General features: G+C 38.4%; 1 protein-coding gene across 3 annotated transcripts in view; it reads left to right on the top strand.

Moving 5' to 3' along the window:
• The window catches only part of KLF12 (KLF transcription factor 12), a 580319-nt gene that overhangs the window by 546860 nt on the left and 19102 nt on the right, over positions 1 to 14357 (top strand). For all 3 annotated transcript variants that reach the window (XM_060287905.1, XM_030838658.2, XM_030838660.2), the window contains exon 7: positions 7019 to 7176. In XM_060287905.1, coding sequence (XP_060143888.1) covers positions 7019 to 7176 — 158 coding nt within the window. The remainder of the gene's footprint in view (positions 1 to 7018; positions 7177 to 14357) is intronic.

Raw genomic sequence — 14357 nt, 5'->3', positions numbered from 1 at the left:
GGAGATTTCATATATTAGAATAATAATTAGAAATACACTTTGACACATTCTGTTCATATGAAAAAGTGTCAAATTCTAGTGGAATGTATGCCAGGATTGAGCTTTGGGACATGTTTCAGCAAATGTATTACTCTTGATTTACACATTTTGTGAAATGGATTTATTTTTATTGAATCCAGATTTCAATGTAAAGTGGTGTATAATGTTTTAGTCACAGCTTCTGGAGAGATTGGCAACTACTAATCTTACAATTTCAAGTCTGCTCGAAAGTAGTTTTCTGTAGGAAACTATGGGCTGGAATGAAAGAGGTGAATCTGTGAATCAGTGAATCTGTGCTGCCTTGGAATGTAGCTTCTGGAGACTGGAGGGTGAATGCATCTAACGCCTTTTCCCCAATTCATGTCATAGAAAAGGCACTGACATGGTTTGATAGAAGCTAGATAGAGCCTGTGACAGTATGGAAGAGAAGTATAAAGATTCCTGCTTCTGAGAGCCATCTGCTGGCTAAGAGAAAGCCTGCAAAAAACCCACAAATGTCTGGCTTGTCCACGTGAATAGAATCTCAATTACTAAGATTTATGTAACTCCGGTTTAACTGAAATTCTCATCAATTCTTTTTTTGGCATGTGACTTCGATATTTTTTTTTGTATATTTATTGGAGTATAACTGCTTTACAATGTTGTGTTAGTTTCTGCTGTACAACAAAGTGAATCAGCTATATGTATACATATATCCCCATATCCCCTCCCTCTTGAGCCTCCCTCCCACCCTCCCTATCCCACCCCTCTAGGTGGTCACAGAGCACTGAGCTGACCTCCCTGTGCTATGCAGCAGGTTCCCACTAGCCATCCATTTTAATTTGGAAGTGTATATATGTCAATGCTACTCTCTCACTTCATCCCAGCTTCCCCGTCCCCCGCTGTGTTCTCAAGTCCGTTCTCTACGTCTGCGTCTTTATTTCTGCCCTGCCACTAGGTTCATCAGTACCCTTTTTTTAGATGCCATATATATGCATTAGCATACGGTATTTGTTTTTCTCTTTCTGACTTACTTCACTCTGTATGACAGACTCTAGGTCCATCCACCTCATTACAAATAACTCAATTTCATTCCTTTTTATGGCTGAGTAATATTCCATTGTATATATATGCCACATCTTCTTTATCCATTCATCTGTCGACGGACATTTAGGTTGCTTCCATGTCCTGGCTATTGTAAATAGTGCCGCAATGAACATTGGGGTGCATGTGTCTTTTTGAATTATGGTTTTCTCAGGGTATATGCCCAGTAGTGGGATTGCTTGGTCGTATGGTAGTTCTATTTTTAGTTTTTTAAGGAACCTCCATACTGTTCTCCATAGTGGTTGTATCAATTTACCTTCCCACCACCAGTGCAGGAAGGTTCCCTTTTCTCCACACCCTCTCCAGCATTTATTGTTTCTAGATTTTTTGATGGTGTGGCCTCGATATTTCATTCTCTGTGTGGTGTTTGATTTACTAACAAGGAAGTAGTTCTTGCTTCCGTCTCTTCTGTGGCAGAAGCTGATTCAGAATTCCCATAGGTGATATTTATCTCCTGTTGAAAATGATTTTAAAGCAAACTTTGGAAAACAGTACAAAATATACTCTTAAAACTGAATGTTCCCCCTTCCCTTAAGGTAACTGTGTCATGCAACCAACTCTAAATGCTTTTTGGTACAATTGTAAATAAACTAAAATGACAGGGAAGGAACTAGTTCTGTGGTCTTGATGGTCAAGGAAGAGTTAATTGCATACCACTGCCAAACTCAGTCTTCGAAAAACATATCCCTGGAAAGAAATATGTATTTTACAACAACCTGAAGACAGTATTTTTTAAGGTAGATTAATAGTAAGTAATACTGAGTACTTCTACAAATAAAACAGTTTACCTTAAAATTCTCAAGAGAAAAGTACATTATAGCAGACTACGTTTAAGAATGCTTTTATGTGCTGTTGTTTTCTATAATAGGATTAGAGGGGAAATTTAAATGATACAGATTATTTTGTTGCTTTTTCACAGTGTGTTATATGCTGGTTTATATTCCTGTTTACCTGAGTCAGTAGAACATATTAACTAGGATTGGGTTCTGGAGTCAATCAACCACTTGGGTTCAAATTCTGGTGTGGTCACCAACTTTGTTTTGGCCTCGGTCTTAACCTCTCTCTTTGCCTCAGTTTCCTCATCTGTAAACTAGAGGTACTAATAATAGTACAGAGAGTTGCTTTGAAGCTTAAGAAAAAGCGTAAGGCATTTAGAGCAGTGCCTGGAACGTGGTAAGCATTCTGTAAATGTCAGCCGTCGTGGTTATCCTCAGCCATACTCCTTGGCGTTCTGTTGAGATGATATATGTGAATTTGCTGAAGCACCTTCTATCCCTCTGTTTTCTGCTCTTGTTTTAAAATTTTGGATGTGTGTGTCCTCCCTTCCCAGCCTTAAACGAATGTCCTGGCTTCTTTTTTCTAACTCCTATAGAAACTCCAATTTCAGTGAAGGGTGTCTCGTCACACTCAGGTCACACGTGACAAATGGCCTTTTATTACATGTTGATTACAGTTAACCTTCATTTCTTTCATGGCAGCGGTGTGGTGCCTTCTATTTAAATAGAGCTGTTCCCGGATATGACTTTTCGAGCCTCTCTGGGTTTAATTCTAATTTAACTTGCCATTCCAAGTGGGACTGTTGTGTAACTGAAGGCGTGATGCACTCATTTGTTTTCTCTACGTCTAATTATCACCATGCAGTGCCCGTGAGGCCCCCTCAGGCATTCGTTCACTTTTCTAAATGGTGGAACCTTCTGGGGAAGGAAGTGGGCCTTTAGTTATTGTTCTTTTGAACTGCACGGATATGTTTATTAGTGCAGTGTCTGGGAACATACTAGCAACTCTTTTACCCTGACCATTTTCATCATACCGTGCTTATTACCAAGGATTATTGGAAGAATCCTCTGCTGGCATAGGCAGTAGTTTCTTGCGCATTTCCATTCTTCAGAACAAGACCAACTTTCGAAGCACACAAGTCAGTGTGTGTGCATTTGAGGATACCTGAAGTGCTTTGGAAACGAAGGGCACATGGCTTTCAGAAAGCATAGGAAGGGCAGGATAGAAACACCCAACATGTAATTATAGCTGTTCTGTTACCAAATACCGTGCTTTTGAGCCCCAGGGTGAGACGGGACAGGATGAGTTAGAATCATTCCTTCACCCTTTTGCACTCACCTAGATGCTTACCTAGGATCAAAGGGAAGCTTTTTCTTTCATTCACCAGCATCTTATACGTGTTCAGAGGGATCTCAGCAGTCTCCCACTGAGAATTTTAATTGTAAGCCGTGCTTTAGAATGCCATTCTCTTGAACTTAGAGCAAAGAACCAAGGCACTTATATGTACATGTGGTTTTAATGGTTACCCAGAATCCCAGATATTCAGTAGCCACTTTGTATACTATAGCATTTAAAACATGAAATTTAGGGAAATGAGAGTAAGAGTGAGGAATTGAGTGACCATTATTGGAAGATTTGCAGTCAAAGGATCCTGGTAAGGATTAATTAACCAATTAAAGATTCATTAATTAGTTGATTATATTAAATTAAAAATTAGGAATACCTGACTTAATACACTCTTCCATTCATCCATCTATTCGTTCATTCTATTTAGCAAACATTTCTTATATGCCCACAATGTTCTAGGCTCCAGAGACACAAAAATACTTGGTACCAGCACCGTGACTATCAGATTTTCTGCCATGGACTTGGCGTGGCCAAACACCCAACCCACAATTGTCTTCCACCTACAGTGCCCCCTAACTGTAGGATCATGCCGTGGGCCCCAGTACAGCAGCAGTCCTCTGTGGAGTTGGGTTGTCCTCTCCTCTTCCTGTGTTCTTTAAACTCTTCTGCACTTTTCATTCTTTTTCACTTCAGCCCCACTTACCTTCCTGCCTTTCCACAAAGAGATCAAATAAGTTCTGAAAGGTACAGGCTAGCCTAAGGTTCTTTGATGTCTTCTGAGGTTGTCTCTACCATTTAAAAAGGGGAACCAGGGAAAATTTTACCCACTGAATATCATGTTAAAGCTAGTTTTTGCTGGGTCCAGCTATTCATTGCACATACCTTTTTAAAAATTATTTTTATCGTCATCATCATCTTTACACATATACCTTTAGGTGGTTGTTCTTCATAGTGTCCAAAAATATTTCACTTTAAATTGAGGAAAACCAGGGTATGAAGTTTTGTAGAACATTAAGGCTGTCCACCTAACCTGTCTTCATTTAATGTAAATTCAGAAATCTGAGTGCAGTAATTTTATACCATTCTATAGCCCTTGCTTCCCCTTCTCTGCCTGCCATATAGTTCAGTAGTTGATTGACTATATAGCAGCATTACTTCAGTCCCTTAAAGACCTACTTAGTAGTTACTCAGTTTTTTATTTCAGATTTATTTTTCACTTTTCTCTGTATACATGTATACATAGCAAGATAAATAGCTAAAGTCAACTATGGGCAAACAATATGTGTGTGTTATTATGCTTAGTTACATTTAGACTTCTGCATACTAGTGTGTAGAAATTATTGTACAAAACAGAGGGTTCTTATTATAGACTTTAAGTTATAATTTGAAGGGAAGAAATACCATATCATATTCTCAATTTGAAAGATGTCAAACATACCACAACGTGAAAGTTTCTATTTTTGAGGGCCCCCAGTGACAAGATCCATATTTGTTTTTATGACTAGATATTCAAGAAGTGAATGACTGTTGCCCTCTTATCACACACACACACAGTCTTAATTATTTGCAAAAATCACAGCCTATGCCAGCACATACCTTGTTGGGAGTGACTAAAGCTGTTCTCTCATGGGCACACCTGTCACACTATTTTGACTCTTTTCACAATAGGCTCCAATCCCTACAACTGAGTCAATGGTGTGGAAAATCACAAATCCGTATTGAGTGATAAGAAGGCTGAAAAAATGGCTTAGCTCTCCCATATGTTCTTTCCTTCAACTACTAGAAACCTTGCACAAAACTGTTTAAGATACTAGTAGATAAACATCATTTATATTTGATCTTATCTAATAATATGAAGCTTTGGCTACTGAATCTGTTATTTGTACAAGTGAAAAGATGCACTGAAAACCTAAAAGGCAAGTACATGGAAGGAGACATTCAAAACAAGTTCACTGGAGCAATGTTATAGTGAAATATTAGAAATAATTTATATGTCCATCACCTAGGAAATGGATTTTAAAATGCTGAGATGATATTCTTTGGACTACTCCCATATTTCATCTGAGTCAAGTATCAAGCAACTACAGCCCGTGGATCAATTACAGCCCACTATTTGTTTTGTAAATAAAGTTTTATCAGAACATAGCCATACTCATTTGTTTATATATTTATCTATAGTTACTTTCATGCTACAATTGCGGGGTTGATTTGTTACAACATAGACTGTATGACTCTCAGTCAAAATAAAATATTCACTATCTAGCCCTTTACAGAAACAATTTACCAACTCCTGATCTAGGTTAAAACACCATCTATTGTAAAATACACCATTACTTTATATACCACTAAGAAAGAAAAAAAAGTCTGTCAACCTATGACAAGCTGTCAAATGTCAGAAGCATCCTGCTTTTAGAGACATTAAAATATTAAAATATTCATCTTAGAATCAATGAACTGTGGTATATCGCATTTCAAATAAACAATACAGTGTATCCATATGAACAGATCTCAGATCCTCCATGTCAAGTGAACAAAAGTCAAGTGTAGAACACTTTGCAGAATGATGTGAACAGCATATTATTTATTTGTCTCTTAAAAAACACCAAACAATATAATGAGTTTCCATGAATGCAGATATATATCAGTAAGCATGATTTAAAAGAATTGGAAGAATTTAAAGAAAGCTGATGATAGAGGTTTTCCCTGAGAGGAGAAGGGACCAGGATAATGATAGAAGGGGGGAGGGGTATCTTTATCTGTTGAGTTCAGGTTTTTCAAGGATTGATTTATTAATAGAAAGGAATTTAAAAAAGCATCAAAGCATGGAAAACCTGGAAGAAAGTAATGTCAAAGTATTAATAGTGGTAAATTTTTTATAGTAGGAATATGGGTGATTTCTTTTTTGTAGTGTATTTCACTGTAATTTTCAAGAACTTCATGAATAACTAAAGAAGATGAGTCATGCTCTTCATTTCTATTTCAATCAAAAGACATTAAGGTTGGAAGAAGTACATGTTAATCAGTTACCTGACATTACAAACTAATCCTGTTTTTCTACTGTGGCATTAAGGTTAAACAATGTAAAAGTCAGGGCCAAATTTCATGGTTAAAACTTTTTTTCATAATGTGGTACAGCTAATCTTTCAATACAGTGAACTTTATTCCTCACCGTGAAAAACCACCAACGAGAAAAGTCAAATGTCAGGTGCATTTTACAGAGCTGAAATAGCTTGTCATGAGTCATGTTACTGATGTACTGATGTCATTTCTTTCAACCCGACCTTACTTGTTTTGAAATTACGTTGTGATTTTACACGATTGTATATGTTGTCACATGCAATTCAGACCCTCGTGTTACTTATTAAATGCATTCATTTTGTCATTTGTCTATGGCAGGTCTTCCTAAAATATGCTCTGTAAGTGTCTTCACAAGTTCAAAACTTTGAGGGATAGTTTTAACACCACCAGATTATTTCTTTTGATGATGGGGATCTACTCACTCACCACTGCTTTCATTTAGTTTTTGTTCTTGTCATTTTGTTGTTATTTTAAGCATGTCTTTCTCTCCCTAAGAGTGTTTCCTCAAAAATAGGTCTAGCTGCCTGCCTTCAAGATTAAGAAATGAAATGTGTCCCAGAAGATGACAGCGGGAAATGTGGACATGGGACCTTGAGTCTGTATGAAGCTGCAGGCTATGAGCCTCAGGTGTCATGGCAATGGAACCAAACAGAGTGCTGTATTGCTCACCATTTAAATCTTTTTCTTTTTCCAGTTCAATCTCACCATTTAGTATTGAGAGCACAAGACGCCAGAGAAGGTCTGAATCCCCAGACTCCAGAAAACGGCGTATCCACAGATGTGATTTTGAGGGATGCAACAAAGTGTACACAAAAAGTTCTCACCTGAAGGCTCATCGAAGGACACATACAGGTACAGCTCTGCAGGGCGTCTCACCTGAGGGTCGCTGAGAGTCCAGAAAGGGCCAGCTGCTTGGCTTTGGAGCCATGAGTGTGCTGGAATGTTCTGTGCTCACCCCTCACATGTGCATCATATGTTCCTTTCCGAGTGGAGTACATTCCCTCTCTCAGTTGAAAAAAGGCCTAAGTCTTCGTGAAGTTTCGCAAGCAAAGAAGTATTTCTTTTGTGTCTTAAGGACTTTTAAAATAATAGTACGAACACGGTGGTCTAGTCTTTTTCATAATCAGCGTTGCCACTTAATCGTTGTCTAGTTATTAGGTTTTAAAATGTCCACATAACATACCAACCAAACAAGCTGAACAAAATCATTCTCTTAAAGTTATCGTTTTCACCACCACTTAGATCATGTTTTTCTCCCCTTGATCTCATCCCCCAAATAACCAAACAGATAACCCCCCCCCAAAAATGAAATAAGATTAACATATACATAGCACTGTGGGGAGTTTAAAGCAATACTTCCACATGATTCCATTTGATTCTCACTGGTATTTTTTTGTATAAGGAGAGGATTTTTCGTATTCACAGTTTGCAAAGAAGGAAATTGAGATCACAAGTGATCCGCTGACTTTGTCACCATCCATTCACCCATGCACCTACCCAGGAAAGAAGCCAGTGACTCTTCACTTAGCTCCCTACCCACCCCATCAATCCTCTACCCTGTGTGTCCCTCACCTGGCATCCCCTGGCTTCCTTGGCTTCTGGATCCCATTGGGTACCATCAATGGGGGGCTCTGGGAAGAGACCAAAGGTGGAAGGAGAGACCCCCAATTACAGAACTTTTTGGTCAGAAAAGTGACTGGTGACTGGAATGTGTGAACCTCAAAGAAGCAGAGAGAAGAGAGAAATTCATTCACACTCATTCCTGGTAGCAACGTGCTATAGAGCCAGTAACTACCCTCGACAGGAGTCAGCCTCCAGCACCTGCCTCTATCTGGGAGCTTCACGTGTAACAGACTCCTGTGGGGCTGCGTAAATCGTGCTCCCACCTCAGATACATTGAGATGACCACACTGTATAAACTGTTTCTCAGCTGAGGCAGCAAAATCATTGAAATCGTCATTCTTTGCCATTTATTGAGTCATGTGCTTATATCAGATTATTTGAAAGCTGCTTTACAGAGACTTTCATGACTCTGATCGTTAAGATGGGACATCTTTTTGTGTGTGTGATGCAGTTATAGCATGGGATGCTTGCCTGAAGTCAGAAAAGCTTTATAGAATCTGAAGTTTACCTCTGCTTATATAATACATTAATACTATTACTGTTTCTAAGGGAATTCAACGCAGTGTGAAAACTGTCGCTTCCATCTTTCCTCCCTATCCCCAGTCCTTATCCCTTTTCTACATAATTCCAAATTCTTTCCTCTCCATTGATCCAGAGCTTTCCCAGGAGAGGTTTTCATCTATTTCTTCGGCACTATTTCTTTTTTTTTTTTTTTCGGTACGCGGGCCTCTCACTGTTGTGGCCTCTCCCGTTGCGTCGGCATTATTTTTGATTCAGTTTTCTTTCTTTCTTTTTTTTTTTTTTGGATCTGAAAAATTAAGTCATTTAATATTCAAGTTAAGTTTTTATTGAAGTTAGTTGATTTATAATGTTGTGTTAGTTTCAGGTGTACAGCAAAGTGATTCTGTTTGACATACACATATACCTTTTTTTTTCAGATTCTTTTCCCTTAAAGGTTATTACAAAATATTGAGTATAGTTCCCTTGCTATATAGTAGGTCCTTGTTGGTTATCTATTTTATATAGAATACTGTGTCTTCGATTTTCTCATTAAGGCCAAGAATGCATATAGAGACATGAAAGTTGAATAAGCATGTTTCATCTATCAGTAGACAGTGAACACAAATCAGAGGACTAAGTATGATCAGCTCATATTACTGACTTCTTATGGGAGCATTTCAGTTAAAGGAAAAAAAGAATGACCTTCCTTCAGTGAATCCTTGTATATTTTGAGTTACTTCTGTTTTCCTTGAACTTTCCAAAATACTTATTATCCCCATTTTCACGTAGGTACCCTCTATTTCATTTATGCAAGTGATGAACAGTGAAAGAGAGGAAAAGTTTTAATGAGGTACTATTAAAGGATTGAATGTTATGGCATGATAGGATTGCATCTTATAGGTTTTAATATAGATTGTGAAAGTGGGGGAGATATGATGTGTGCATTATAATTCAAAGCAATATAAACCTTTAATGCTGAAGCAGAAGTAATTAGTTTGGCTTATTAATAAGATGAAATCATCGACTCCTAGGGTCCGCATGGACCTTATATGTCACCAAGTCTAGTTGGTTTCCTAGTTAGAGGGATCCTTGGGTGTCATCTTTCACAGAGACCCAGTCCCTATACTATGCAGTATTCTGCACACTTAACATATTTTTTCTTTCATTTGATCCACACAATAACCAGTGTCATTACCTCCTTGGTATGAGTGTGACTCCCGGTCAAGTATTATTTCCCATCTCTCCTTAAATGCCTCGCGTGACAGAGAGCTTTTTCTTGTGCAAGACAAGTTGGGTGACATTTCTGAGGGCGGAGTCCTCGTCTCTTACAGCATTGAATTGTCTCGGATGGCGTTGTTTGGCTCCCGTTGTCTCGTTGTCCAAGGGAATCGCTCGAGCCATCACAGTGTAAATTTCACTTCCGGCACCCTGGTGCTCTTCTCAGCACTGTCATGAACGGCTGGTATCTTCATCTCTCCAAACTAGACACCCGCTGTTCTCTCAGCCACGTTTTCCTATATGCCAACATATCACAGTATCTTTTAACGTTTTCGCACCACAAATTGAGGGAAGAGCTCTTGTTAATGGACGTCTCTTAATAGACATAAAGATGATGATAAGTCTTTCAGCAGTTGACTCTGTTAGGTCATCTAAATCAAAAACTGCTGAAAACTGGATCTTCCCATCCCCTGTACCTATAACGGATTTCTTTTCAACTTAAACGCACAGTGTTGTATTTGTTATTGAACCTGTCCCTCAGATGATGGCTCCCTTGGGAATAGTGGGTTTCCCATCACTGAGGTGTTTTGCCCCAGGCTGGGTGACCTCTTGTGGGAGATATAGGACAGAGTCATTACTATGGGGGCTGCACATACCCTTTCAAGTCTGGGAAATAATTATACTGCATCCATTTTATTGACTTGGGCTCATTATTCTAATAAATTGAAAAGATTTTGGAGCGCTCCCTGCCCACCTTGCTTTTACTTTTTTAGCTTTCTCCTTCAGCTTCTCCATTTTTCCAAGTACTAAGTAGAACAGGTTCAAGGAAAAAGCCCTGAGATGTGATGTTGGAGACTTCCATCCAAGTGGTTCTTAATTTATTTACTTATAGCTAAGAATCCACTTAGTTGTCCTACTCCAATCCATGTTTCTTGATCTCACAGCTGCATCCGAAAGTCCTTGTGAAATTCCTGCTCCAAACCCAGATATGCCAAATTCATCCATCCACTTAGCAGAGAAATACTTACTCTGCTCAAGGCAGAGTCTCCTAAACTACCAGTCAAATAACAGTACTTTCAAAAAGAAAGAATGAAATTTGCTTGATTTGCTGTCACTGGTTCAAAGTGAGCCCATACTGGTTTCTGATTTATAATTACACGCAAGATTTCATAACTTCGGGTTCAAAGTAAAATCAACACTAGTTCTATAGGGATTCGGGTTGACTTGTTTGATTTTAATAAATATCTTCTTAGCCTTACCTTTGCTTCAGGCATATTGCGTAAGTTATTTGTGTGTGACCAGTAATAATGAATGTGAAGTTTGGGATTATAACAGATGACTTACGAGAACTATACACGCGATGGGAGGTGAGCAAGGGACAAGAAGACACTTTCTTTGAGAAAGTCACGTTAATTCTACCTTTAACACTTGATCTTTTGTGCTTTATTAGTACATGATCAGTCATCTGTTTAGGACTTATACGTACAGTAAATTAAACATATTTGTAGGAGCGTGAAAGAGGATCATTTCCTATATATTAACAAGGAATTTAGAGTAAAAAAAAAAAAGACATGCTGAAGAGTACCTTTTAAAAATAATTAACTATCGTTTCATAAATATGCAGTTTAGATAATAACATACAGGTTTGACCAAATATTTTTAAACGCCTACTAACACCTGTCTGTAGTAAGTTGTTTAAGTCACTTTCAATAGAAGGAAAAAAATATATCTCGGTCATCACATCCGCCCCTTTGTCAGCAGGTACGTTGTTCCTACTCACTGGTCTAAATTGTATGTTTCCTCTGCATGAAGCAGTGTGCAGTGTATTTAAATGAATATGCAGTGTACTGAAATTAAAGGTCATTTAAATCTGTGCTAAACATAACTACTATGTATTAATACAATGAGTTTCCCTCACTTTAAGAATTTCATTACTTATTAAGTGATCTAAATATGAATTTTAGAAAAAATGGTTTTATGAGTTTGATATTGCTGTTTAGAATTCTTATTACTTTCTAAAAATGTATGCCATTGTGTTTTCTAAAATGCAGTTCAAGCCAATAACGCTCAGGCACCAGTGATTCTTACAACCACTAGATGGCGCACTACAACCAGATGTTGGGTCTAGTCTAAGAGGGTCCAAGGAAGAGTCAGCTAGAACCCTCTAGTGGTACGTTTGACAGGGCGTGATGATCACTGCTCTGCAGAATATTATAATTTAATGATGAACAAGGAAAACGGCAAGATAAAGATTTAAAACCAGATTTTTAAATAAGTAGTTTTGACCTATAAAAATGTTGTTTCAGATGAATCTGAATTTGAAAATTTCAACTTGGTATCCTGCTCTCTAATAAATCTGAGGCTCATTTAGCCAATCTTGTCTAATAATCACTTGAATTCATATGAAAACAATACACCAAAGTTCTAAAAGTTAGTAAATATAGAGCAGCCACGTTTCTTATGTCTGGCTTTAGCAAAAATAATTCATGTCTGAATTTTACACATCAAGGAAGTTAACTCATGGATGCTTTAAAAATTTTAACCAATTTTTATTTAAACGTCTCTAAAATATGTCCTTCCCTACCTTTACAAATGAAAGAGATGATGTATTATTTAGCCCTTCCCTTGAGGAATGAAGACTTTGTAACTAATATCATGTGCTATAATTAACATCAGATAATGACTATGCGTGCGCGCGCGCACACACATACACCCCAGTCCCAAATGCTTGTGGATTCCATGCTTTTTCACTTTCTTTCTTGTCTCATTACTTCTCATTGCTATTCCTATATTTCTTGCTTCTAATTTGACATCTTATTTTATTGGATGAGATTCTGAAATGATTTGATGATATCCTACAAAGAAAATCATGAGCTATGTGACAGCTGTGCATCTTGGTGGCCTTTTGTTCACAAGTCTTGGGGTTGCTAGATCTTACCTTCAGGCGATGGGGTGCTACTTATACTTTCACATCTATCTTCATTAATTAAATAACTCGTTCCATATAAAGCTCCACGTCAGACCCTCTGTCTAGATTCATTGTTAGATAAAGCATAGGGCTTAGCGATGCCAGGATAATGAATCACTGAAGAACAAACTGACGTTTTTCAGGTAAAAATCCTCTGCAAATAAGCTGTTTGCGGATCTTGGCCAGAGAGCTCACAGATACGCTCCATATTGGTAACTGTGAAGAAATAGGAAACTATCATAGAAATAGCACTAAATTTGAAGTCAGGCGACAGAAATTTGCCTGTGGCCCCTAACTGGCTTGTGAGCTTAGACAAGCTACTTAACTCAGTGTATCTCAGGTTTCCTATTTTTTTAACTTTGAACATAAATATAGCAAGTTGTTGCATAATTACCACAGGGGGCCTCATTGTTATATCCCCAGTGAATACAGTGACTAACACATTGTAAGGACCCAATCATTATTTGTTGAATTGAAATTGTGTATGCCTGGATATTGATGTGGATATATGTTATTAATATGAGCAGTAGGTTCAAGGCAAAAAAGTTTGGATAATTTAATGTATCGTCACAATCAGCTGTAATTATATAATCTCTTTACTTCAGACTCGACCAATTTAATATTTATATAATGCAGAAAAAGTTGGAGTAAAAGTATTATTTTATCAGCCCTTTGTCATCATTTTTATAATGATAGTATAAATAATCTTTTTAGGAACGTATTTTAAATACTTAGTAAAACGTAGTCTTTTATTTGAAAGGACCTATTCATAGACAGATTCAACAAGACAGATATTTATTGAGCATTTTCCATGTCTAAGGCACTATAGATTTTTCTTGAAAAAGGCAGAAAGAGGCAGAACCCCCATCTTCAATGAACTTCTCCATAAGTGTACTAGGTAAGATGCATTGAACAGTCACAACGAAGGCCAGGTCTACAAAGTCATATAATAAAGATACAAGCAGAATAACAAAAGAACACCATGGGCATTGTCTGTTATGGCCAGAGAATTTGGGGACACGTTTCTAAGCTGGGCATGCAAGGCCCTTCTCATCTGACTCCTTTTCATCCGTCAAACCTCATTTGCTGACCCCGTCCCAATTTCCCCCATTCCCCACCCACGCAAATGAAGCAGCCTCCAGACATGCCCAGCTGTATAGAGTTCACTTGTATGTTCTTGCACCTACCTGAAATGGCCTGCCTGGGCACCTCCATTCTTACTTCTTGAGTTGGTAAACTCCTATTTACTTTTGGAAACTGCCTCAGTGTCACCTTGTCTGTGAAGCTCTCTGACCACCCTCCTTCCCTGGGCAGGTAGAATTTTTTCCTCCGTGACCCTGGAACACTTGGACGTTTCCTTGTTGCAGCAGCACAGTGAGCAGAGAGGAAAGCATGTGGGAAACAGTGGAGCAGTAGAGACAGGAGGGCATGGCATCTGCTTGGACGTGAGGGCAGGGGAAGGGGAGACTTTGAAGACATCTGGGGTGCATGGTTAGGAGGAAGGAATGCTGTGAACAGACATGGAGACCAGCAGTGAGAGAGAACTGATATTTCCTGAGGACCTGCCAGGTCCCAGGCACAGTGCCCCGCTCTGCTAGTGCTTTACATATTTTAATCACATCTGTAAATCCCCTGGAAGGTTAGAGCACTTGTCCACTGTCATGGAATGAACAAGGAAGGAGTGGAGCTGTGATGCAGACTCCGGTTTCTCTAGGACCTGTGC

Source organism: Globicephala melas, chromosome 18 (genome assembly GCF_963455315.2).
Source record: "Globicephala melas chromosome 18, mGloMel1.2, whole genome shotgun sequence".
NCBI lineage: Eukaryota > Metazoa > Chordata > Mammalia > Artiodactyla > Delphinidae > Globicephala > Globicephala melas.
This window is presented reverse-complemented; position numbering and strand designations above follow the sequence as displayed.